Here is a 27,394-nt window from a genome sequence, read left to right on the forward strand (position 1 = left end):
GGGGAGAAATGCCCAAATGAAATACAAATAGAAACAAATGAAACAACTCTTTCACATAATAACATAACCACAGCAAAAGTGGAGAAATAATTAACCCAAATAACTTTTGAACCCAGTATAGTGATATTCCCTCTGGCTGAAGACAATTAAAATGGAAAAACCTGCAAACAAATATCAAATCCTAGGTTTGTTGGGCCAACAATTCTGAAAACCCTTTAAGCATTATGTCTTGTAAACTTCACAATGTCCGCATGAGATCAGTACTGTTATTATGCTCATTTTACTGAAGAAACTGAGGCACAGAGAGAAGAAATTTCCAGGTGACGTAGTTGGTAAGTCACAGGGCCAGGGCTTGACCCCAGACAGCCAAGCTCCGGCATCGATGGACTGCTCCTACAGTCCTGCTGTCCAGGAGTCCTTAGCATTAGGTCCTTCCTCTGCACAGAGGAAGTAGCTGAGGCTCAGAGCCAGAGGCAAAGCCACTTGCCTAACGTGACACAGCTGCTAAATGACAGAGCTACAATTCAAACCCAGACCTGCATGTGCCTTTATCCACCGCAATAAGCTGCAGGGGAAGAGTTCGTAGTAATGGTAAGACCATGAATAATCCTAGCAATAGTTGCTGCTGGGCTGGGTATCTTCTTTGGCCATTCTTGGCTCACAATCAAGCTTCTCTACTGTGCTCTGTGCCCGGGCGGCTGACCTGTATGGACCCAGCCTTCTAGCTTCCGGCTGGGATAGGCTCAGGACTGGCCCCATAATCTGTGGGGCCTGGTGCAAAATGAAAATACAGGGCTCCTGTTCAAATATTAAGAACTTCAAGACAGCGACAGCAGAGCATTAAACCAAGTGTGGGGCCCTGTGCGACCACACCTATGAAGCGGGCCCTGGTTGGACTAAGGGGCGCCAGCAGGGGACTGGACGGAGAGAGGGGAGGCTGGGGTATCATTTGCCAGCTCCTTCCTGCAGCAGTGCCAAGGGTTGGCTGCCATTCTTGGCTAAGGGCCCCACATCCTGCCTGGTGACTTTCTCCTCCCTCTGCCTCTTCAAGGGAGGTAAAGGCTTGGGCTGTGAAGCCCTCCCTCCCCGCCACCCGACACTTCAACCTTCCTGTGGCTTCCCCATTCCTTGCTCACACCTTTGCCAAGACTCTTGATAAGCCCTCCTCAAACTGTCCTCAGTGGAGCATGCCTCTGTTTTGGTTGGGACCCTGACAGTCACAGACCCCATTTCTTGGGAGCTCACCACATCCCATACAGGTGCCATACAGTGCACAACCTCACGTGGCCCTGGGAGGCCCCCCACTGATGTAGTCCGACTTACCAAGGGACGCCAGAGGCGCAGAGAGGGACTAAACATGCACCCTGGCTGGGATTTGAACCCATGTTATTATGTCTGCCTCCCCTGCCCAAGCTTTCATCACTTGGCTCCTAGCTGCTTATACTGCCGGCTCCCTCCTCTAGGCCACCACTCGTTTCTGCTGATATTCTGGGCGATCCCTCAGAGCAGACTTAGGGCCGAGTCACCGTGTGTCCACTGCTTGCCCAGCCCATGGGGTCTGGAACTCGGGCAGTGATCAGTGCTTCAGAGGCCAGTGAGAGGATCACCTTCCCGACTGTGGTCTGGGAGTATCAGGAGAGGGGGGTGGACGGAAACAATACATGGTCCTGAATGGCCACTTAGTGGCTGTGTGACGTGGGGGAGCCACAGACCCTTTGTGTGCTGTGGTTTTCTCAGACGTACAGTAAGGATAACCACAGCCCCACCCTGGTAGAGCTGCTGGGAAGCAGGGGGCTATCAGTGCCTGGCATGGCTCTCAAAGTGGGGTCCGGGGACTCCTGGGGACGCTGAGATCCCTTTGAGGAGTCTGTAAGGTTACATGGTTGTTGTTTTTTTAAGGAGGGCACAGCTCAGTGGCCTATGCAGGGATCGAACGGGCAACCTTGGTGTTATTAGTTAGCACCACCCTCTAACTAACTGAGCTAACTGGCCACCCCAGCTTACAACTCCTTTTATAAAAATACTTAGGTGTAATTTGACTTCATCACTCTCATTCTCTCCCAGGTGCAGTGGGTTTTGCAGGGACCATACGACCCGTGGTCCTGCAGCAGACTGAACACGGAAGCAGAGGTCAAAATCCTGTGCTTCTATGCAGCCAGACACGAAAGAGTTGCAACACTGAAAACAATGTGTCTTCTGACTACATTTTCTTTTGTCTTGGAAAATATGGTTATTCTTCATAAAAGAATCCTTTTGGGTTAATAAGTGATGGGTTTCTTATTGCTGTTTTTCAGTCAACCCATTTAAATATTTCCCAATTTTAATTTTTAATATAATAAATACCAAATAGGTGTAATCCACACAAACAGAAGCTCTTTGGGGACCTCAATGATCTGTAAGAGGTAGAGGGATCCTGCAGACCAAGGCATTTGAGACCCACTGGTGTATATAAAGTGATGACACCACTGGCATCATATTCAGATTTGTTAGTCTCTTTGCTCCTTTGCCTGTCTTCCCCTCCAGAATACAAGCCCCTTGATGGCAGTGATTTTTGTCAGTTTTGCCCACTGCTGTATTCCAGCACCTAGAAAAGCACCTGGCATACAGTGGATGTTCGATAAAGATATGCTGCACAGATAAATGAAGAAATACTAGTTACTATCATTATGCTTTTATTATGACTTGACTTTTTTCTGCCAGACCCTATGCCAGAGAAGTATAATTATGCAGGAGGGAGATCAAAAGTAGTACAGAATCAAGGATCCTGGGTTTGAATCCAGCCTCTGCCACTTGCTACCCTGGGCCAGTAAGTCCATCTCCCGGAGCCTTAGTTTCCTTTTGGTCACACCTTGGGAGGTGACATGTAACACCTCCATTTGAACCTCCAGCCATTTACATCACAGGGTCAGATACTTAGCATCCACCAGCTGCCAAGCTAGGAGCGGAGTTACAGCAGACACTGTCTGTTCTCTAAGAGCCCTCCGTTTCATAAGGGAAACACTGGCTAGCTGTGTGTCCTTCGGCCAGGTGCTTTACCTTCTGTGCCTCAGTTTCCCCATTGGTAAAATGGGGGATAATAATAGTATCAATGTCTAAGGGTTGATGGGAGCAGTCAGTGAGAGCTTGGCACAAAGAGTAGTAGAGGAAGCACTCCACAAGTGTCATTATTATTCTGTGCAAAGTCATTCCCCTCCCTCTGGGCCTTGGTTTCTCTATCCAAGAAGCAGGGTTCTAGGACACCCTCAGGGTGCTGGTTATTTACCTACTGGTTCTTGGATCTAAATCTTTCTCTCCCCTTTGTACCCCACAAAGGTGGTGGCTGCTTCCAACACTTACTAGCTGGATTGCCTCAGTGTTCCCTTTCTTCTTCCAGCCCTCCTAACACATTTGAAATAAATCCCTATATTAAATCTCTTCTGTTTGAAATACCTTGAGTGAAATCTGACCCTGACTTGGGCCCCACTGTGGTCCCCATCTGCTGTCAGACAGGCCATACCTGCAGCTTCTTGAGCTGACTATTGACGGTGGCCAGGTCCCCGCCAGGGTCCACGTCTTGCAGCTGGCTTTCCATGTGAAGGAGCTTCTTGTCCAGCTCAGTGAAGCTTTGCACCAGCTGATCAGCCTTGCTGGCCTCAAAAAGCTGCCGCGCCTTCGCCTGGGTGGTGCTCTCTAGCTCGGCCCAACACTGCCGGATCTCACCCAGCTTCTTCCGCACGGAGGCCGCCAGCTCTGGCTTCTCCTGCATCAGTTGCTGGCCCTCCTGCTCAGACAGTGAGAAACAGGAAGTCAGGTGTGGGTGGTTGGTGGGGAGGGACAGAGAAATATGGGAGCAACAGGACACAGGGAGAGATATGGAGAAAGAGACCAGCAAGGGGTTGGAGACACACAGAGACAGAAACACGAGGGGTGGATGCAGAGATAGGTGTGGAGATGGAAGGAACCAAGACATGGTAAGAGAGACAAAGAGACAGACAAAAGTGTTGGGAGGGAAACACAGAGACCCAGAGACATCGGAAGAAGACCTGGAGAGACAGTCACATAATGATAGACACAGAGACATTCACATAAATTCAGAAACATGGGGAGAGGACCATGAAAAAGTCAAGGGGAGAGACAGAGAGAGACAGAGAGACAGAAAGAGACAGAGAGACAGAGACAGAAAGAGAGGCAGAATGAACTTCCATTAAACTCAAAGTCAAGAAGAGTGGCTTTGCTGGGGGAAGCCAGTTAACCAGCTCAGTTGGTTAGAGCGCAGTGCTCTTAACAACAAGGTTGGTGGTTCGATCCCCACATGGGCCACTGTGAGCAGTGTCCTCCACAACTAGATTGAAACAACTACTTGACTTGGAGCTGATGGATCCTGGAAAAACACACTTAAAATAAATAAAAGTTTAAAAAAAAAAACCATTGACAAAAAAAAAAAAAAGAAGAGTGGCTTTGCCATGTGCCACCATTTATGGAGCATCAATGGCCATTTAAGAGGTTAAGGCCCACCTGGGTGTCTCCGTTTGAGTCAGAAGAGTGGGCGTATCCAGGGCTGCAGGTCTAGGGGTTCAGCCAAATTAGGGGGCAGTTTGGGGGGTTGAGACTTGGAGCAAGAATGTGCCTGGGTCCCTCCAAGTCTGAAGTCAAGCTCCAATATATGCTGGCCTAGAGCATATTAAAAATAACAATACCAGAGCAATTATAGCTTCTAGGTGCCTGGCCTTGTGTTAAGCACAAGAGCCGAGAAAAGTAGCCATATTCATTATTTCCTCAATTTTAAAGCAGAGCCAACTGAGGATCAAAGACATTTACACAATCCTCTAAGGCTCCATGGCTGGTAACAGGCACAGACACAGTTCTTAGAACACAGGGTTGTCAGAATGCAAAGCTCACTTTCACCCTAGACCCCCAGGATTGCCCCAGCCTGTCTATCTGACCTCCCATTTTAGATGCTCCAAACAGTGTGGAAGGAAGCCTGCTGGGGAAGTTACAGGAAGGGGTGAAATATTTTAACAACCAGGAGTGTATGGGCACCATTTGGTAGAGAAGCTGGCCATTTTGCAAATGGGCAAACCAAGGCTCAAAGAGGTTACATGAATTGCTCAAGGCCACATAGCTAGGAGCAGGTGTGGAAATGATCTGAACCAGTTCAGAGGTGTGAGAACAGCAGGCTGGCGGTGGAGGGTGTAGGAGGTGAGACGTGGGTTCCCTGGAGGCCTCCGGCACCTGGCATGGGCAGAGGGGCTTTCTGCATCCTCACCCTCTCGATCTTCTCCAGCCACTCCTTATTCTGAGCCAGCTCGGCCATGAAGGCCTGGTGCCGGAGCCATCTCTTATGCAGCTTGTGGCCGTCTTCCCGCGTGCCATCCCGCGCCATCAGCATCTTCTCATGGATCCAGCCATCCAGCTGTGCAGGACAGGAGGAGGGGCTCAGCTGGTCTCCCCAACCTGGCATAGCCCCCCATTCCCTCCCAAGGGTGTCCCAAATTCAAGGCCTAGGCTGCTAGATTTGGTGGGTGGGGGGAGGAAGGGATGGAAAATCTTTCCAAGTATGGCTTTTATGTGTGTGTGGAGTCGGTGGGGGAAGCAGCTCAAGCTCTTTCCTACGGGGTGGAAGATGGATGGAAGGGTCCCCAGAATGCACCATCCCTCAGCGCCCCTGGCCTCAGGGCAGCCCTCTCAACTCCCCATACGGCCTAAGTCCCAAGGCATGACTCCTGAGCTAGTCAGCCTCCTCCTATCCATGGCCAAATCAACCTTCCAAAATAAGTCCTCCAATCTGATTTAACTCACTTCCAACTCAGCCCCAGCACCCCGCCACCAAGAACAACACTTAGACCCTTTGATTCAGTCTCAGCCACCTCTAATAAGGACCAATTCAAGACCTGCAACCCACTCCCCAGGGAACCAAGTGAATCCCCCATACCTAGCCCCAGCCCCCTGATATGGACATATGAACCTCTAAACAACCTCCCAACTAGTGCCAAGTCTAGTTCCCTCCAAACCAGCCCTCCAATCTGGGGTAGACCCACTCCCCACAACCCAGATTCAGCCTCCCTAACAAGCCCACAGGACTCCCAAAATCTAGCACTGAGAATCCAGCCCAAGACCACAGTTCTTCTAAACCATAACCATTTCTAGGCTCCAACAAAAGCCAACCCTCCAAATGCAAGCAACAGGGATGCCTTCTGGCTCCCCAAATGAGCCTACACAAAAGCAATCCCAGACTCCCCAACGGGGACCAGATCCTCCCCATCCAGCCTTCTCCCAAACTAAGCCAATTCTAAGCCCCCACGCACCAAAAAAACCCAGTTATCCAAAATGCAAGCACCAAGAGTGGGACCCTCTCACTACCTTGAGCAGGACCAATCACAAGGCTGCTTTCTGAGCTCCCCCCCCAATAAGACTTGTCCTCCAAGCCAGAACCTCCCCACTGATGACCAAACCGGGCACCTGGGACAGTTTGCTCCTCCCTCTTCTCCTCCCCCCAGTCACAAGATCCTCCTCCTCCCTCCTGCCAAAAAAAAAAAAAAAAAAAAAAAAAGGCAGACTCCAGCTCAGCGGTCCCGGGAGGCAAATGCAGTCATAGCCAAGGACAAATCCCCAGCCACCCAAACCCCACCCCGTGTCCCCTGAGCATGTGCTCCCTAGGGGTCCAAGACAGCTTCAGACTCCCTCATACACACTAAAAGTAAAAAACTGAATCCCCTAACTCAATTCGCAGGTTCTCACACTCAGGGAAGAGTTTGCCAATGGCAGCCACAGCTTGCAGTGAAGGCAAAGCTCCTAAATGATATGGTACTCCGTCATCAAGGTAAAGACCCCTAGAAGTGACTGACCCCCATCAACGAGAGCAAAACTAGAGTCCCCAACAACCAGGGGAAAGCCTCCCAAAGTCAGAGCCCTGCAAATCTAGAGCAAGTCCAAGATCTTCATCACCCAAGGCAGGACCCCCCCCCCCAAAGTGATTCGCCCCATCATCTAAGGCTAATATAGATCCCGCAAGGACCAAAGAAGAGACCCCACTAAAAGGTTCAGAGTCTCCCAACCCCAGGGCAAATCTCAGATTCCCCACTACTCAAAAAAGGGCCCCCTACAGAGGTTTAAGTCGCCTCAACCCCCAGGGAAAATCCACACTACCCTAGAAATGGCTTTAGAAGTCCCCCCTTTTCCGCTTCCCTCCCTTGGGACCCGGTCCCTCAGTCCCGCCCGCAGCAGCACCGCGGACAGCTCCCGGCGTTCCCGCCCCTCGGCAGAGCTGGGGTCCAGGACCCCGCCGACCCGCCCCCGCGCCCCTCCCTCCCGCGGCTTAGGCGTGAGAACACGCGCTCAGCCCCCTCCCCCGCCTGCCTCAGCGGGGGCGCGCATCAGCCCCCTCCCCCGGGCGCCCTCGAGACCTGAAGTGGCGGCAGCGTTGGCAGGGCGTCCCTGCGGCGGGCGGGCGGGCTCTCGCCCCTCCACTGCGACGGCGGCAGCAGCGGCGGCGACGGCTGAGGCCGAGGCTCTGGCAGGCGCGCGCCCCCGCCCCCGCCTCCGCGTCGCGGCAGCGCGCCCGCCCGCGCGCGCCCCCTGCCTGCCTCCCTCCAAGCCCTCCTCCTAGCCAGGCCCCAGCTGGGAGGTGGAGGAAGAATCACCTCCCTCCCTAAAGCGTGGGGGTGGGGGTTCTGCGCCATCTCAGATGATTGCTACTTGGTCCAGAACAATCTCATGAGCGAGGGAAGGGCTCCTGGGCCACATCGAAGCGCGGGGGGTGGGGGTGGGGTGGGGGGGATGGCCTACCTTCACTGTGTGAAGGTGGGAAGTATGGAGTTGGGGATGGGCTTTTGAACCATCTCTAATGGGAATGGGCTCAGACTTCAGCTACACAGGGGTAGGAGATATGGGGCGGGAGGGGGAGGGGCGGCGGATGCTAGACCATCTCCTATAAGACTTCAGTCCAGAATAATCTCCAATGGGAAGGAGAGGGTCAGGGGTTCCTTGATGTAGCTCTAATAGGCTTCTTGAGTCCCGGACCTATCTCTAATAGGTTTCAGTTTTGAGGGGTGGGGGGGAGACGGCAGCCCTTATTAATTTCATTGTGAGGAAACAGTTTCCCATGGGGGGTTACCATGGAGAGCGTCAAATCATCTTTAATGGAGGGATTGGGGCCTGGTTCCTGAACCATCATTGTTTGGGGGAAACTTGATCATCATCGGGGGAGGCGGGCAATGATTCTGGGTCGGGTAGATGGATGAGGCTGGGACCATCTCTGTGGGGGTTAGGAAAATGTTTACTGGGCCATCTCTATTGGGCCATCTCCTATGTGGTCAGAATCCAGAACAGTTTCTATGGAATGCAAGGGAAGGAGTGGAAAGCAGCGTGTCTCCTGAGCCGTCTCTAATGGGGAAGGAATCTGATTTGGGGCGATCCTTATGGGTGTACAGATCATCTCTAAAGGGGCAGAGCTTGATTCCTGGACAGTTTTAGAAAGGCGAAGGCTTGTTTCTGGACCATCTGTGACTGAAGGTACACCCTAGGCCACTGGTCCACTCTCACCTCTTTCCCCCCACCCGTCCCTCTCCTCTCCCCAGCAGGGTGCTTCTCACCAATCACCAGAGGGAAAGGTGAGATTGGCGCGCGTCCCCGCGGGACCCGTAGGCGCGGATACGCGCCGTTGCCTGGGGCTCCCTTCTTCCCCAGAGCCCGCGTAGGCGAGGAGGGCCCTGCAGAGCATGCGCCCTGAGGCCGGGTTCCGTGCGCCTCCTGGCGGCGCTTAGTGAACATTGTTCCCCGACCCACTTAGACGGGGCGTCCCCGCCCCCACCACCCCTTTGCCCTGGAGCACTTCCCTCCCTAAGAAAGAAGTCACTGTCCAGCACAGCTAGAGTTCCTACCTCGTGGCATTCTTGGAGGAAGTGCTGCAGCCCAAGTTGGTCGTGTAGCTTCTGCATCCACTGCTGGGCCTGTAGTTGGTTTTCTTGGCTCCTGGGGATGGGGAAATAGGGGCTGGGGGAAGCCTGAGTGGGGGCGCTAGCAGTAGGGCTGTGAGGGCATCGGGCTTGGCAGGGCTAGAAACCTGGGGCATATGTAAGAGCGAGGAGGAGGAGAGGGAAAGGTGGGGATGAAGGGAGTGGCAAAGAAACATCAGTGGGGCAAAACCAGGATGGAGGTGGAGAGGGCCAGAGAGACAGACTGACAGACATCTGAAAAGAAAGAGATACAGACACTTAGCAAGAGAGAAAGAAACCCAGAGCGAGAGAGAGATAACAGAGACAGAGTAAGAGATACTAAGAGACAAAACTTAGAGAGTGAGACACACCTAGCGAGAGCGATCAGGAGGGAGAGACTCAGAGAGGTAAAGGCCTAGAGAGATAAACTGAGACACACATAGATACAAGACCAGAGACAAAGAGATGAGCAGAGACCTCAAGAGAAAGTGATTGACAGAGACCCAGAGAGAGACAAAGAAAGAGACACAGGGAGAGACAAAATAGGGAAAGACAAGGAAAGAAATAAAGCAGGGTTAGAGAGAGAGAAGGAAGGAAGGAAGGAAGGAAGGAAGGAAGGAAGGAAGGAAGGAAGGAAGGAAGGAGGAAGGAAGGAAGGAAAGAAGGAGAGAAAGAGAAGGAAGCACAAGGAGGAAAAGAAGGGAAGTGACAGAGAGTCAGGGCAGGGATAGCCCAGAGAGGCAAAGTGACAAGATGCCATCAGTAAAAGACACAGCTACCCAGACAGAAGGGCACAACAGAGTTAGAGAGAGGGACTTGAGCCGGCATGGGGAGAGAAGGGGCTGGAGCCACAGGGAGAGTGGGCAGGTGTGTCAGCGAGGAGGAGCAAACCCTTGGCTTCAGTGAACTAGCCAGGCTGGACCCAGGCCACAGGCAGCCTACCCTTCTGCCGACAGCGCAGGGCAAAGTGCCCAAAAGGCCTAGTGGAGGGGGTTGGGGGTATCCCACTACAATGTGCCTTGAACAAGCCACTCCCACCCCATGGCCTCGCACTGGCTGTTCCCTCTGCCTGAAATGCTCTTCCCCCAGATATCCACTCCAATGTCACCTTCTCAGTGAGACCCCTCCTGACCACTCCTCAACATTTTCTGGCCTTCTTTCCTATTTTAATTTTCTCCTGAGGCGGCCGGTTAGCTCAACTGGTTAGAGCACAGTGCTCTTAACAACAAGGTTGCCAGTTCGATCCCCACATGGGCCACCGTGAGCTGTGCCTTCCACAACTAGATTGAAACAACTATGTGACTTGGGGCTGATGGGTCCTGGAAAAACATGCTTAAATAAATAAAAGTTTAAAAAATAATAATAATTGGGGCCGGCCTGGTGGCTCAGGCGGTTAGAGCTCCATGCTTCTAACTCCGAAGGCCGCCAGTTCGATTCCCACATGGGCCAGTGAGCTCTCAACCACAAGGTTGCCAGTTCAATTCCTCGACTCCCACAAGGGATGGTGGGCTGTGCCCCCTGCAACTAGAAAAATGGCAACTGGACCTGGAGCTGAGCTGCGCCCTCCACAACTAAGATTGAAAGGACAACAATTTGACTTGGAAAAAAGTCCTGGAAGTACACACCGTTCCCCAATAAAATCTTTAAAAATAATAATAATAATAATTTTCTCCTTCGCACTTAACACTATCTGATGTACTTAATTATCTTGTCTGTCTCCCCCACTAGGATGTCATTCCATGAAGACAGGAATTTTTGTCTGTTTTGTTCACAGCTATATCCCCAGTGCCTAGAAAAAGAGCCTGGTACACAGTGGACAGTAGGTGCATGATATGTATTTCTTGAATTAATTAATGAGTGAATGAATGCGAGAGACATAAAGGCAGAGAGAAAGCGAGATGACAGAAGCAAAGGTAAAGTATCTGAGAAAGACAGATAGAGAAAGAGAGGCAGAAGAAGTTAGAGAGAGCAGATGGGGGCAAGGAAAAACAAGGAGGGACAGAGAGAGAGAGATGGAGGCCAAGAGACGGAACATGTGGGAGAAAGTTACAGAGACAACCAGGGCACAGCTGGAAGGAGGAACAGGAAGGGCCAGAGACAAACAAGCAAAGGACTGACTCCCTCCTGCCTCAACTCAGCTCAGAAGCCAGGAAATAGGAAATGCCTCTGAAACTGAACTGAAATCAATCTCTCTACACCTTGACCAGCCAACTTGTGAAATATCAGTCCTTGGATGAGGAAAACCTCCAGGAGGGTGAAAAAAACAGCAGGGTTCAAATCCTATCTGTGACACTTCCTGGCTGTGACCTTGAGCAAGTCAATGACCCTCTCTGAGTCTCATGCGCAAAATGTAGATAAGAGCACCTAGTACACAGAGCATCTAGGTTCCAGGCGAGATGAGGCCCATGGAGAGACTAAGTGACTTACCCTAAATCTCACAGGTTGAGGGGTGGAGCTGGGACTAGAACCTGGCCCTGTCTAACCCCAGGGCCCCAGCCACCACCCCCAATCTGCCAGGTTCTGCCCCCCTTGTGGATGTGGAAAGCAGCCCCTGCCCACCAGTGAGAGGATGTTGTATTACTTTCACCATGTGGGAAATGAGTCCCTAGACAAGTAAGTAACTGGGACCTGGGGTGGGGGCAAGAATTGAGTCTGTCTCAATTCCTGCTGTGTTTCCAGCCTCACCCAGCACAAGCCTCCATCTGGGCTCCTACAGCCCCCTCCATTTCCGCCATCCAGGCCTTGACTACTCTGGGTCATCCTTATCAGATAGCGTGCGAGCTCTGTGAGGGCAGGAATCATGTCCTGTCCTTGGTTATCACTGTGCCCCACACAGGGCCTGCAACAGAGAAAGGACTCTACCGTACTTGGCTAAAGAATAAAGGAATAAACAATAGCATGAAAGGAACAACTAATGACTGAAAAGGAATAATGGAGTGAATCTGAGAATGAACAGTCCTCCAGACTCCTCCTCCTCGTTCTGCAGAGCCTGGTATACAGCAGGCACTCAAGAAACATGGGACAAAGGAAGAAAGGGTCCAGGCCAGCAGCTTGGGGCACTAAATCATGAGTTTACAGCCTTAGGACCAGAATCCCTAAAAGTTTCCTTTAGAAAACTCCAGCCTTGTCCCAGAGGAATTTAGGGGGAAAAGATGCCTGAGTCCTGGACAGAAGCAGGACAAGAACAGCTCAGAGAGATACAGGCAGAAAAGTAGCAAGGGCTGGGGTCTTGGGGCTGTGGATGGTGGTGGAGTGACCAGGTGTGCTTTCCATCAGGAGACCGGAAAACACAAGGAGGGGTGCTGGGCTCTCTACCAGCCTGGCTCAGGTCAAAGAGGGGAAAGCTGGGGTCACTAGGAGGAGCAGAAACAGTGAGAGTAATAGACAAAGAAATAGGTCTGGAAGAAACCCTATAAAGGACTCCTTGAGGGCTGGGATTTTTTTTTTTTTTTGAGGGGGTGCTGTTGTGTTCAGGGCCTAGAATAGTGCCTGGCACACAGTACATGCTCATTAAACGTCTTTGCTTGATTTGTGTAAGGACAGACAAGAGACAGGCAGAGGGGACAGACAGATGGTGACCCACAAACATACACATCCTACACTCTTCCTAGAGTACTGGGGTTGGGACCGAGCAGAGGTGTTCATTCCCAATATTCAAGAACTAACATGGCAAGGACACTGTCTCATCTGGAAAACTGGGAGAGAACGTGTGTCTGGCTGGTAGCTGCAGGATCTGAGGACGTCCCAGGGTTCCCAGTGAGGGGCCAGAACAGCAGGGCAGATGCGGGGCACCCAGGAAAATACGGTAACATTTTAACAACCAGTCCAACTATTCCAGGCTGAGGGCAGGCTGGGGAGAGAAACTTTTCGTCATCTATCCTTCTGTATCTTTTGGGTTGACAACTGCAAGCTACCTTTTCACAAAATGTCAATTTAAATCCAATCAAAAGCAATATGGAACTAAATAGAAATTAGAGAGGAGCAGAAATTGTGATGGAAAGGAGCGGAACCCTGGCCTCCTCACCCTTCCCCTCTGCCCTTGGGGACGGAGGGACCTACTTCTCCAACAGCCGGGTCACAGCCTCCTGGGCCTGCTCCCCATAGATATTGCCCTGCCTCAGCAGGCCCTCGGCAGCCTGCACGGCCACCTGCATCTTTTGCTGGTTCAGCTCCATCGTGGTGAGAAAATCCCGGTGCTGTTTCAATGCCTCCTCCACTGATTCCACTGTGCCAGGGAGCTCCAGACCCGACAATGCCATCTCCTGGGAAGGAGGGAGAAATGGCACACAGGTCAGTCTGGCTCCATTCCAGGACCTGGGAGAGGCGGACAGCCTGGTTTGCCACCACTCTCCTCCCCCTTGCTTCTAGCATCAAACATGCCAGGCATGATCCTACCCCAGGGCCTTTGCTCATGCTGCTCCCTCTGCCTGGCAGTCTCTCCCTCCAGATATCCCCATGATTGACTCCTGCACTTTCTTCAGGTCTCTGACCACCTGCCAAAAAACATCACCCTCTCCAGCCATATCCCTTTACCCTGCTTTATTACTTTTCATAGCTTATATCTGATATAATATCATATGTACATTTACTTGTTTATCGTCTCCTCCTTGACATCCATACACACACACTAGAATGCCAGCCCTATGAAGGTGGGATTATATGTTTTGTTTCCTTATGTGTACTCAGCCCCAGAACAGGGCCTGGCACAAAGGAGGCACTCAGTGAATATTGGTTAATTGATAAAGACTCAAGTGGGTGCTGTGTGTCATTAAGGAAGTTCTTTCCCTCTCTGGGGTTAGTTTTCTAACTGGAAAAATGTGTGTGTCAGAAAGGGTCTCTCAAGGCCACCTCAGCTCCAATATTTAGTAGCCTCATCATTCTAAAGGCTCCCTGTCTGTCCCCCCAGATAATCCTCTAACTGGGTCAGCTTTTTCTAGACACCAGCACTGGTGGTCATTCTTTCTCAAATGATCCTGCAAAACTGGTACCTACTCTTGGACGATCTGACAACGGGGTGTTCTATCTTGCCCAAAACCCAAACTTGGTTCCCATGCCAGAATAATCTCCACACTGGATTAGCTGTTTCCAGAGAACCACTGTGCACAGTTACTTCAAGCCACAAACACAGTTACCCCCTCAGAAGATTCTGCAAATTGCCAGCCCCAATAAGATCATCTGCTAATTTAGACACCCATAACCTCATACAAGGTCTGACAAGGAAGTTCCCGAACTTGTTGCAACAATGTTGCTAACCTTTTTTGATATCAGAGGGATTATTCATCATGAATTTGTACCAACTGGACAAACAGTTAACTAAGTTTACTATTTGGAAGTGCTGAAAAGGCTGCATGAAAAAGTTAGACGACCTGAACTTTTTGCCAACAATTCACGGCTCTTGCATCACGACAATGCACCGGCTTACACAGCACTGTCTGTGAGGGAGTTTTTAGCCAGGAAACAAATAACTGTATTGGAACACCCTCCCTACTCACCTGATCTGGCCCCCAATGACTTCTTTCTTTACCCAAAGATAAAGGAAATATTGAAAGGAAGACATTTTGATGACATTCAGGACATCAAGGGTAATACGATGACAGCTCTGATGGCCATTCTAGAAAAAGAGTTCCAAAATCGCTTTGAAGGGTGGACTAGGCACTGGCGTCAGTGCATAGCTTCCCAAGGGGAGCACAGCGACGGTGACTGTAGTGATATTCAGCAACGAGGTATGTAGCACTTTTTCTAGGATGAGTTTGCCAACTTAATTGTCAGACCTCATAATCCACAATCACTTACTGACCCCAATAACCTCTCAGCCTGAATTACCTGCTTCCACAATCTTTATCCTAACAGAGGATAAGGATTATCTATACCAAGATCTTTGAACCCTATTAATCATCACCAATCAACCTCTTATTTCCTTCCAGATAACCAACAAACCCAGGAAGCCACTCCAATGAATAGCCAAGTGCATTACCCACTCAGGACAGTCCCGTTAGTCACCTCAGCTAAGACACAAACCCACCCATCGTAATTCTCAAATTCTGTCACACATCTACCCACACACGTTCACACTTGATGGTCTACAGACCCAGCTATCCATGCCAGCTACCCTCCCCCTCCCAACCACCTCCGACAAGCCACGAACCCAGGGGTGGTCCGCAAACATACTCTTCCATTCGTTTCCCTGTCCCGGAAGTCCCCCAAGGTCTGGGACCCCCACCTCCGTGAGCCCCCAAGCTGGCACCTGGTTGCGGAGCACGGCGCACGCCTGGTGTAGGTCTCGCAGGAAAAGCTGATAGACGTGCGCCTGGACCAGTGCCTCCCTGCGCGCCTCCCACAAGCCGAGCAGCTTGTGCCAGCCAAGTTCGAGGTGCGGCAGCCACTCGTCGAGTGCCACGCCCGGGCCCAGCTCCGTGCCGTCAGCCGCCAGCAGTGCCTCGCTGGCCGCCACGATGCGCGCATAGTCCTCCTCGCGCTGGTCCACTTCCTCCTTGAGCGCCGCGTGACGCGTCAACAGCGCATCAGCCTCTTCCAGGCTGCCGGGCAGGGGTCCCTCGTCGCCGCCCGCCGCCTCCTGGGCGCGCACCAGCCAGTCCAGGAAAGCGTCCAGGTCGTGCAGGAAACGCTGCAGGCGCCCGGCCGCTGCCACCGCTTCGCCACAGGCCTGAGCCGCGCTGGCCAGCTCACCCCACTCTGCGCCCAGTTCCTCCGCACCCTGGTGTAGCCGTGCCGCCTGCGCCGGGAAACGCAAGGCCAGCAACGCTGCCTCCTCCAGGAGGGCCGCCTGGCGGGGCTCCAGCGCTTGCAGAGCCGCCTCAAGACCGCTAAGGCGCCACTGCAGCGCGCCACCGGCGCGGGGCGCACTCTCCACAGCCCTCCGCTTCTCGCGCACCTGGGCGCGCACCTCGGCCACCTCCAGCACGTGGTTCTCCACCAGCAGCACTGCGCTCACCTCCTCTTTGCGCTGTTCCACCAGCTCCACGATGCGGTTCCACCTGCACAGGGAAGGAGGGCAGCTTGACGAGGACAGGGCCTCCTCTTGGGTGTGGAGAGCCCACCCACACAGTGTAGAACCCAACCACTGTGTGACCTTGGAAAGTCACTTTATCTCACTGAGCTCCATTTAATGCCTGTGTAAAAATGGAACCTTACCTGAACATTTGCTTAGAGCAGCAGTTCTCAAAATGCAATCTGAACGAGGTCAAAACTATCTTCAAAATAACTCTAGGACTCTATCTGCCTTTTTACTCTCATTGTCACCAGAGTGTACAGTGGAGTTTTCCAGGGCTGCGCGACAGACTGAATGCAGAAGCAGACCTGAGAACTAAGTTGCCTTCTCTTAAGCCAGACATTAAAGACATTTTCAAAACGCCAAACGATGCCACTCTTCTCACTACATTTTTTATTTTGAAAAATATTTCTCATTTATAAAAGTTAACACAATAGGTTTGTTATTATTTTTCAATGACAATATTTTTTAATTACTCAGCATTAATTTCCAATATTGTAAGTATTGATAGATATAAACCACTAAAACAAGCTCTTTGGGAATCCTTAATAGTTTTTAAAAGAGCAAAGGGGTTCAAGACCAAAGAGTGTGGGAAGTGCTGGCTTACAATATCAGATAATATGTTGAGTCCAACGAATAGTGATTCATCAGGTACTATGAACCAGGTGCTGAGGATAGTGTGGTACAAAGGCAAACCTGTTTTACTCCAAAATAAATTAATGGAAAAATTAGCTATTGCTCTGTGCCTTCTGGCACGTGATGATTCTAGCCTGGGCCATACTTCCCCTTCATAGGTGGTGTGTGGTCCAGGTTATAAGCATAGAATGGCCTGGAGTCAAATCCGAGATGTATGCCCTTTGGCTAGTAACCTTCTCTGTGTCTCACTTTCCCCGTCAGTAAAATGGACACGATCATAGCATAGTGCCTTCCTCATAGGGCTGTTGTGAGGATTAAATGAGTTCTGATTTATGAAGTGCTTCGAACAGTACCTTTGGGATACTGTTATTGAGTGGGGATGATCTCTGGAACCTATCAAGCCCTTCTCTGCCTCAGGGCTTAGCCTCTGCCAGGTCACTATCTGTGCTGACTGCCAGGTTACTATCCTCTAATTCCTGCATAAATCCGTACAATTCTCTAAGTACCTTGTTCATTCATTAGTTTGTTAACCATCTCTCTGCCCCCTCTAGAATGGCCATGCCACAGGGCAGAGATTAGAACTCTGAAATCTGAAAGACTCAAGTTCAAGTTCTGCTCTGTCCAGATTCACCCTATGACCTTGGACAAGTCATTTCCCTCTCTGATCCTCAGTTTCCTTATCTGGAAAATGGGGATAATAATGTCCACCATAATTAAGTATTTAATGAGATCATATGGCTAAAGCACTTGGCATATAATCTCACTAAAGGCTGTGAATCATTCTTTTTGTTATTTTTTTTAGGATTTGATGCTTTGGGATTGTCAAGGCTACAAAGGCTTTAAAATCACTGGATATTGGGATCTTACAGCACAGCATTTAAGAGCACAGTCTTTGAAGTAAGACAAATCCAACTTCAAATCCAGACTTGACTCCCCAATTTGCTGTGTGACCTTGAGCCAGTTTCTTCACCTCTCTGAGCTCCAGTTTCCTCATCTCTAACATGAGGTAATTATACCCCATAGGGTTGCTAGAAAGGCTGAATCCAAGAGCCCTAGCTCTGGATTCAGACAGAACTGGGTTTCTAGATTGAGTACTCATGTTAAGTATTGCATTTCTCTGGATCTATGTCTTTATCTGTGAACCCTAACCACACTGGGAGAACTGCTGGTAGTGTTCCAGGTGGAAAGTAATCAATTTGTTACTATTTTTAAAGAGTCCTGAATTCTGGAATCTTTACAATGGAAATTGGGATATTAGGAGATAAAACAAGATATATAAAGGGCTTAGGAAAATGCCTGGCAGACAGTAGATATTCAATAAATCTTTCTGAACAAATAAATTAATAGCCCACTGAAGTGTATTATATCCTCATTTTACCACATCATCACTAGCACTGGCTATTACCATTTTAAAAAAGATTTTGCTGATTTACTAAAGGACCATTATCATTTCAGGGTTTGAAATTGCACATTCTTGATTTCCATAGTTGAGTGAATAAGGAAAGGAATGATGGAAAGATATACGTAGAAGGACTTCCAGTCCCAGGCCCCACCTACCTGCTGTTGAGGTGGTCCTGGCAGGAGCGCACCTCATCTGAACTGGGGTGGCCTCCTTCTACCAGCTCCTGAACTGTGTGGTTCACGTCCAGGACACGGCCCATCAGACTGTTCATCTCCTGGTCCAGACTCTCAAATCTGCAGAAGAAGGATAGACATGCTCAGAGAGGCCTGGACCCTGGGAACCCGGCCACTTCTTGGCTTTTATGAAACTGCCTTCTCCTGGATCTCCTTCTAACTCTCCAAACTCACCTTCTCAAGATCCTTTGCCAGCTCCTCCTCTTTTTACCTGCTGCTTAAATGTTAGATTCCTCAGGGCTCTGTCCTGAGCCCTCTGAGCTTCCCCTCACACCCTGCCTGGGCCATCTCACCCACCTACCCAGGTTCGGTCCTTACCCCTGAATTTATGACCCCCATATCTCAGTCTCCCGCCCTAACCTCTTTCCTTTTGAACTGTCTCCACCCTCAAAGCCTGTTGTACACCTCCTTGGGGCTCCTTACACCCAGTGTGACTCAAACTGGCTTCAGCATCTCCCCCCAAATTTGTTCTTCCTCTGGGTCCCCATCTCAGAAACAGCCCTACTATCCCCCAGGCCAGAGCCCTTAGCCCTTTTTTGGACAACAACTCCTCCCCAAGCCTGTCCATCCCTGTGGCCTGCCCACTTGGCCTCCTGCCCTGGTCCAGTCCCATTCCCTTTTGTGCACTGTACACTGTACCCAAACCAGCTGCCCCTCTGGGCTTCCAGCCACCACGCTCACCCCCTCCAACCCATCCTCCACATGACAGCCAGGGAGATCTTTTTAAAGCTGGGCAGGTCCTCCCTTGTTTAAAGCAATGCCCAAGGCTGTGGCTTGGGTAACTGTGGGTACAGTAAGGGACCAGGCCTGTGTTCCCAGCAATGCCCAGCACAAGACCTAGAACAGAGCAGGAGCTCAGTAAGTACCTGCCTAGTGAATGAATGAATAAACAAGGTGTCCAGAGAGAGTGGTGCAGAGGGTTCAACCACTAATTTAACAACTCATTCCTAAGTTGGCCAACACGCGAATCAGTAGTATCTAATGTTTCACAGGGGGGTAAGTGCTACGAAAAAAGGTAGAGCAGGGCGAGGGACGAGAAAGTGACAAGGGCGAGAGCTATTTTATTAGCAAGGAAAGTGAGTGTACAGGTACAGTGAGAGTCCCGAGGGAGGGGCCAGGCTGGGGTGTCCCTGGAGAAGCTGGGTTTTGTGCCAGATGAATATAAACCTTCTAGTAATAACAGCAAACGCTCCTGGAATGTTCTTTGTCCCCTGGTATTTGCTAAGGATTTGCTCATTTTAGTTTACCGAAGCCTGTGAGGTTGGGACTAATACCATTCCCAATGTACTGGAACCCCTGGTTCTAGGTGAGCGAATACAGAACTGTTGAACCAATGAAGGCGAGACTGTGCTTTAGGAAAGGGACCCGGAGTCCCACAAGTGCGCTCTTACCGGTGCTGCACCACCTCGACGTCGTCGAGTGAATCCGGCACGCGCATGGCAAGCAGCCATTGCTCCTTCTCTCCGATCCACAGCTCGCACGCGTGCACCTCACCAAACATGCGGTAGACAGCGAGGGCATCCCGCAGCCACTGGCGCCTCAGTGCAGCCATCTCCGTCACCTCGGCGAACAGCTGCTCGGCCTCCACCACGCGCACCTGTAGCGCCACCACCAGGGATCCGGCGCCGCTGGCGCCCCCCAGGGTTGCCAGCTGACGCCGCAGGCCGCCCACTGGCCCGCGATGCGCCTCCACCTCCCCGGTGAGCGCGCGGTGCTGGCGCGCCAGGCGGCGGCTGGACGCTTCGTCGTGGCCAAAGTCGCCGGCGGCTGCTAGGCGATAGGCATCGCGGAGCCAGTCCAGGAGGCCGTCGAGGTCCGCGCCGAACTGGTGAAGCGCACGCGCCTCCTGCAGCCGCCGCTCGCGCCGCGCCGCCGCCTCTTCCAGCCGCTGCCAGCGCCGCCGCGCGCTCGCCGCGCGCTCCGCGAGGCCCGCCAGGTGCACCGTCTCGGCGCCTGGGCCTTCGGCGCCGCCCGCCGCAGCCAGCTCCTCGCCGCGTCGCAGGGCCTGCTGCAACAGCGCACGCCGCCCGCCCAGCTCGCCCTGCAGGATCTTGTGCTGAGCTAGGAGGCGCGCGGTGCTGGACAGGTCGTGTGCGCCGCTCGCCGCTCCCGCCACGCCGCCGCCGCCCGCCGCCTCTAGGAGGCGCTCCTTGTCGCGGGCCCAGCTCTCGGCCTCCTCCAGCTCCTGCAGCAGCGCCCACAGGCTCCGCGAGGCTTCCAGCTCCGCGCGCCGCCGCGCCGCTGCCTCCTGCAGCTCCGCCAGACAGCCGTGCACGTGGTTCACGCGGTTGCAGATGACCTGCGGATCGCAGGGCTGGTAGCCTGGGCCAGGAGAAGGGGAGGATCCCGGGTTGGGCACCGGCTAGGGGACACCCAAGAGACAGTGGTGCGGGCTACCTGCTCAGTCCTTGGATCAGCATCATCAGGGGCGAGGTTATGAGTCCCCTCCTCCAGGCAGCCTTCCTTGACACCCCGAGTCTGAAGCAGGCGCCTTCTCTGGCACTCCCAGGCTTCTCTGTTCCCTCCATCCCGGCCCTGACCACTCTGGGCTATCACTGCCTGTTCTGTCCCCCCTCTAGACTGGGAGCTCCTTGAGGGCAGGGCGGGGGGCTGAATCCATCACACCGTGTTCCCACCATTGTCCAGCACAGGGTGGAGCTCAGAGCAGTAGCCTAACGAAAATGGTGACTTATTGATTGAATGATGGAGGGAAAAAGGTTCAGAGAATCCTAGAATCAGTATATTTTAGTGTAAATTGTGTTTCCTTCAGAACTGAACCAAATGAAACCACTCTAAGGCCATTTCCTGGGTTCCCTCTCTCGTCCTCTGTTGCCTTACCAATTAACCCTAGTGATGACCTGAACTCCCATTTTTCTTCAAACATTTCACTTTCCTCCCAGACCTCTAGTCTGTGACTAGAGAACTGTGAAGTTAACTTAATGGGTTGCAACCAGCATTTCTTTAATGAAATAGAATAGAGTGAATAGAAAACATTAGACTGCAACACACGAGGTAAAGGGAAGTATTGTTTTATAAGACCTTGGTGTGTGTGTGTGTATGTGTACTCTGGATCATGAGTAAATGTATTTCTGACTGGGTCAAAACACTGCCGTTGATGGTGTGGGGACAGAGCCAGGAGTGCAGTTTCCAGGCTCTCGGCCTCAAGTGGAAAGGTGCTCACTCAGGTAGTAAATGGCCATCAACTGTGATTGGATCGCCATCAGCTGTGGCTAGTTGGCAGTCGTCAGCTGTAACCAGTGAGCCATTGGCCACTAATATAACTGCTGTGGCTACGCTAGCAGCAAATGGGGGCTAGCAAGAAGATGGTGGCTGAACTAGCAAGAGCGGATTGCAGCTAGCAAGTGGGGTTGGTTTGTTGGCAGAGAAGCAGACAGCAGGTTGCAGATCGTGTGGATCCTGCTTCCTGTGTGTCCAGCCCAGCTGCCAGCGAGAATATAGTGGTATGACTCCCCTATCTATGGCTCCCGTGGTGTTCCTTTTTAGCCTTACCATGTCCTGCGTTCTGATGTGGGGAGCGGGAGCAGAGACCCCGCCTGACGCCCTGCGTGACAGATGGAATGCAGGATTTCTGGAATTCTGGATGTTCACTGAAACTGACCCAAATACCAAGGTATCCAACTGAATAATAAATAAAAACGGTGTCCACATATCCAGCCCTTACTCTGACACCATGTCATTTAATCCTCACGACCATCCTATGAGGTCAGCATCCTTACTAGCTCCATTTTACAGATGAAGAAACAGAGACTCAGGGTGGGAAGCCTGCTTGCCCAGGATAAGCTAAGACACAGCAGATCAGGACATCACACTCTGGACCACTTGTCAGGCAGCACTGCCTACCATCACCATGACAACACCACCCCCCCCACTAGCCTATTTGCTGTTTTCTCAGTGCTGCTGGTTGTCACCAGGCACCAAGATCTCATGAAAAGAAGACAGAGGGAGCCTCCTGAGACAAATATCCCTAAGGTGAAAGAGAGGGTCCTATCAACATCTCGTTCAGTTCTGGTAAGGGTGACAGAGGCTAAGCCAGGATGGGGTGTCAGTCTGCACCAGGACTTGGAAGGAGACCTCAACACTTGCTCTTAGGATGTGATCCAGCCCACGAGGCTGACAAACTCCCCCACCATCCTGCAAGCCTATAGGCTCCTCCTTTTCTAACAAAGTTCCAAGATTCCAAATGTTCCTGGCTCTGGATAAAGGAACAGACAGACCAACCCCAAAACCTTCTTATCAGCTCAGGGCCTCAGAGTGAAAGAAAGAAGCAGCCCTGACTGCTGTCTGCACACACAGCTGGCACACACAGTTCCACAGGGCACCAACATCAGACAAGGCCACTCCACAATTGTGATGGAGTGGGACAAAATGAGACCACCCATTATCATGGTGGGCACACACAAAAACAAGGTCACTGTGCAAACCACAAAAATGACCACCCATCTCCCTTCACCTGGCTAAGGTGAATGACCTGCCAGTTACTGTTCCTCCCACCACCTGGAGAAAAATGATTCAGATGCGCAACTACCCCCACTTCCCAACAGTATTCGGTCTGCAACAAGACACATTACGTGAAATCATCCCCAAGTCACCTAACACAAGCCTACATCTTATAACAAGCCCCCTTAACACCCTCTTACTGAGAGGCCCCATGGTGTGTGCGAAGAGCCAATAAACCCATCTGGTTTGACTATAGGGGACCCCGGCGGTCCCTGGCGGGAGGACACTGACACCAGTAAATTTATGTCAGCCAGCCTTAATTTTGCCTATCAGCACCCTGCTTCTGGTCATGGTGGCCCACTTCGTCTCTCCCAGTCCATGTGTTTGGAGGGAACTGACCCCAATCTTGGCCCTGGGGTGGGCACATCACAAAGATATGGCCATTAGATCACTGCATAGCCTAGGGCCATGATACTTGGCTGAGCGATGGGGATGGAATCCACAGAGAGCTAATGAAAACCTTCCCTGGACCTTTTTTTATTTTTATTTAAAACCCTGGACCTTTTGTTGGAACTATTGGGGAAAGGAGGCCTGTCTCCTGCTGGGTCTGCTAAGCTGCTGGGATGTAAAGATAGGGCTGAATGACCCCAGATTTACACCACAAGGGGAAGGACTGTCCAACAGTGACACAAACATAGAGACTAGATTCAGAGAGAAACAATCTTAAAAGCATCACTGAACCATGCCTGGATCCAGTCCTTCCTGAAGCCAAACTCACCCCTCCGCAGACATTGTAGTTACATCAGACAATACATTCTCCTTTCCTCTTTATGCCAATTGAATTGAGTTTCTATCACTTGCTTCTGAACAGTCCCTGACAATGCATTACCTTATTACCTTTATCATATTCACTGAGATGTGGCTGTAAGGCCTTAGCACATAACAAGTGCTCAATAAATGGGAACTATTGCTACAGACTCTCAAAGCAGAAATAAGTCATGTGGTTCAACCTCCAATCAAGGTACTGATTCCCTTGATGGTATATTTCTGGTGGAGTGGAATCCTAGTCTGTGCTTGGATGCCTCCAAAGACAAGGAGCTCACTCCATTTGTCGCTCAGGACTCATTCTGCTTCTATTAGCACCTGCCCTGAAAGTCTCCACCTCAGTCTCCAATCCCAGGCTCACCCTGCAGCTGAGAGAAACGCAGGGCAGCAGCATTGAGGGCCTCCACCCGCTCACTCTGGGCAGCGACATCCGCCTCCAGCAGTCCATGCTTCTGCAACAGGTCCGCGGCCTCCACCAGGTGCTGCCCACACTCCCGGGACAGCAGTTGCGCCTACAGGAGGGGGCAGCACAGAGCAGTCTTGGCATTGGCCCTCAGTTCACTCCCCCTCCCTCACTGCTCGGGCGAGCCCTCTGCACCCCTACACTGTCACTTGAACTCTGAGCTCAGTCTCAGTCTCCTTGTGTCTGTCATCATCTGTCTCTCTCTGAATATTCCCTCTCTCATCGTCTCCACACTTCTGGGCTCTGGCTCTATCATGGCGCCCCTCTCTATGCCTGCATATCTATCTATCCCTATCTCTTTCTCTCCATGTTTCTCTCGGTCTGTATCTCTCTCTGCTTTCATCCTTTTCTCCATCTCTGTGTCTATCTACATACCTATCTATCCATCTACCTGCATCTGGCCAGTCTCTCTTTCTCAGGTGAACTCCCTCTTCCTATGTGTCTTTTTCTGGAACTGCTTAGATTTCTATTGCTAACTTTGTCCGTGCTTCTGTAGCGCTCTCTCTCTCTCTCTCTCTCTCTCTCTCTCTCTCTCTCTCTCTCTCTGATTTCTCTTATTCTCTCTCAAACTGTCACTATCTTCCTCTGGGATAATCTCCCTGTCTCTGGCTCTGGCTCTCTGTCTCTATAGCTCTGTGTCTTTTTAACCTATTTCTCTGTCTCTGTCTCTCACTTTCTTTCTCTGATTTCTCTTTATCTCTTTCCATCTCTCTCCCCTTCCCTCTTCATGTCTCTGACAACCCTTTCAGTGCCTATACCCCTCCCGCCCCTCCTGGCACACCATACCCATCCTTGGCCCCCATCTGGCCCCCACCTGCATCTCTTCCATCCAGTCCACCATGTACACCATCTCCTGGAAGACCTTCTGCAGTGCCAGGTTCTGTTCGAGCCGTGTCCGCCGGGCACCTACCAGCCCGGTCAACAGGGCCCACTGGCGCAGGACGCTGTCACGCTGGGCTGCCACCCGCCGGGCATCATAGTAGCCCTCAGCTGCCAATGCCTGGGCCAGCTCCGCCACGCCCTGCACTCGTTCCTCATACGCTGCAATGTCCGCCTCAATTGCCTCGTGCTTCTTCATGGCTGCCTCCACCGCTGGCAGCTCATAGCCAAAGTTGTCCTGGGACAGGGCAGGGCTCAGACACTCACCTGTGCTACCTCAGCAGCCTACCTCCTACCTTGACCCTGTGTGAACTTGGAAACTCCCCCACCTGATTCTTTTGCTCTGGAGACCAGTCCCACCATCCCAAGTTACCTTGGAAACCAGCCTCACCATCCCTACTTACCATGGATACCAGCCCCACCCTTTCCTGTTACCCTGGAGACCAGTCCTATGCACCCCTATTACACTGGGGACCAGCCCACCTTACTCTGTTACCATGGAGACCAGCCCCACCCTTCTCTGTTACATCTCTAACCTTAAACTTGTTACCCAGGAAACAAGCCCCATCCTTCCATTTCACTAGAGACCAGGGACCAGGCCTACTGTATTCCGTTGCTTAGGAGACCAATTCTATCCTTCTGAGTTACCCTGGACACCAGATACAACCTCCTTTGTCACTTACAAGATAATTAAATACTCTCCCTATTTCTGAAGAAACTAATTCTGTCCTCTCTAGTTACCCTGGAGACTCTCTCACTCTCCTGTTACCCTGGAGATCAGGCCCACTCCCCTTCCTCACAAATCACTTAGGAAACCAATTCTCACTTCCCACCCTCATTTGTCACCTAGGAGACTAATCCAACACTTCTCTGTTGCTTAGGAGACCAAGTCTCACTCCCTGGTCCCAGGGCCATCATCCAACCCCACCCCCCAAAGCCAAGCCCTAGACCCGGTACCTGGGAGACCAGGCGCTGGTTCTCATTCAGCCAGCTCTCCCTCATGGCCACCTTGTGGTCAAACCTCTGGGCCAGTAGTTCCAGCTTCTCCTGCCGGATCAGCTCCGCCCGAAGGGCAGCCTCCCGCTCATGCTCTGCCTTCTCCAGCTGGCCCCATGCCTAGGGAGACAGGAGGTGGCAGTCAGACTCCAATAATTCCCCTAGTTTAATGGCCCTGGCTTCTCTGTCTGAGGTCACTCCTAGCAATAACAGCACTTTTGTGCAAATTGGAAAAAACACACTGCTTCCTCATGACACTTTACAGCTGGAAAACTGTCAGAATGAATGTCCAATCCACAATGTCTACCATGTGAATGGCTCCCGTGAGCAGCTCCACAGAGCAACCCTGCCTCTCCCCACACCTTCAGCCTCACCTTGTCAATATCCCAGATGCCACAGCCGTCCCGCGGCACGTAGAGACGACGGTTGCAGGCACGCAGTTTGCTCTGGATGCTGAAGAGCAGCACCTCCAGGTTTCCCTTCTCCTGAAACCTGAAGGGGCGTTAGCTCAGGAACCCGGACGCCATACTTCCACCTGCTGCCCTCCCGCCCGAGCTGGGCCTCACTTGACGGGCTTCTCCAGCGTGCAGTAGGCCGTGAAAGCCTGAAGCTGCTGCTGCACCCCACTCAACGAGTTGGCGAACTTCTGGTTGCTGATGAGGCCCACGGTCCGGTGGATCCAGGCCAGCAGTTCGGCCGCCAGCTCCTCGTAGCGTTCAATGATCTTCCCCACCTCCAACACCTGGTCCAGGACCTGGCCCGGCACAGGAAGGTGGGATCAGCCTCACCCCAAATACACCCCCATGTGGTTCCCCGGCTCCCACCCAGCCCATTCCTTGGTTCCTCAGACCTTCCCAATCCGCTTCCCCTCCACAGCCAGAGCTTTCATCTTGGAGAAATAGTGGTAGAAAGAGACCACATAGGTAATGATGGACTTCTCATCTGGAGCCTCCATGTTGACATCTAGGGGGTAAGGGAGAATGGGGGAGCATTATGGTGAGCACTCGGGCAGAGGGATTGAAGGTATTGGGGAGGGAGGGAGAACCCAGTCTTACTAGCTGTGTGACTATGGGCAGGATAACCAACCTCTCTGTTCCTCAATTTTTGTATCTGACAAATGGGGATCTATCTCATGGGATTAAACAGTGCCCGACACATATAAACCACCATAGAAAAACTATAATTATTTCTTGAACACACCAAGCTACCTTCCACCTCAGGGCTTTGCACATGCTGTTCTCACTATGTGGAACACTGTTCCCTCTTCTGTGTGCCTAACTCCCACTCATCCTCCAGGGCTCAACTCAACTTAAATTTCCTCAGACAAGCCTCCCTGTTCACCTTGGCTAGAGTTGGTCTCCTCCTGTTACTCTTCCCCAGAGTAACTTATCATTTCCTGCTAGTTCCTCCAAATTCCTTATCAACAATTTTCAATTAGATATTCACTTATGTGATTAAGTCCTTATCTACAGTTTGAGCTCCATGAGGACATAGGCTATGCCTGTCTTTTTAACCACTCTTCCTGCCATGCTTAGCATACAGTACGAGCTCAGTCAATATTGACTAAGTGTATGAATGGTG

The 27,394-nt window shown here is 51.6% G+C and overlaps 1 protein-coding gene across 2 annotated transcripts in view; it reads right to left on the bottom strand.

The window, feature by feature from the left end:
• The window catches only part of SPTBN4 (spectrin beta, non-erythrocytic 4), a 71,337-nt gene that overhangs the window by 24,030 nt on the left and 19,913 nt on the right, over positions 1-27,394 (bottom strand). For both annotated transcript variants that reach the window (XM_074314308.2, XM_074314307.2), the window contains 13 exons: positions 26,664-26,776; positions 26,380-26,567; positions 26,188-26,305; positions 25,775-25,933; positions 24,753-25,055; positions 23,837-23,987; positions 19,584-20,514; positions 18,115-18,252; positions 15,157-15,907; positions 12,972-13,174; positions 8,859-8,949; positions 5,246-5,392; positions 3,497-3,760 (listed from right to left, as the gene is read on the bottom strand). In XM_074314308.2, coding sequence (XP_074170409.1) covers positions 3,497-3,760; positions 5,246-5,392; positions 8,859-8,949; positions 12,972-13,174; positions 15,157-15,907; positions 18,115-18,252; positions 19,584-20,514; positions 23,837-23,987; positions 24,753-25,055; positions 25,775-25,933; positions 26,188-26,305; positions 26,380-26,567; positions 26,664-26,776 — 3,557 coding nt within the window. The remainder of the gene's footprint in view (positions 1-3,496; positions 3,761-5,245; positions 5,393-8,858; positions 8,950-12,971; positions 13,175-15,156; positions 15,908-18,114; positions 18,253-19,583; positions 20,515-23,836; positions 23,988-24,752; positions 25,056-25,774; positions 25,934-26,187; positions 26,306-26,379; positions 26,568-26,663; positions 26,777-27,394) is intronic.

Source organism: Rhinolophus sinicus, chromosome 8 (assembly GCF_057876585.1).
Source record: "Rhinolophus sinicus isolate RSI-liver-muscle chromosome 8, RSI-T2T, whole genome shotgun sequence".
Taxonomy (NCBI): Eukaryota; Metazoa; Chordata; class Mammalia; order Chiroptera; family Rhinolophidae; genus Rhinolophus; species Rhinolophus sinicus.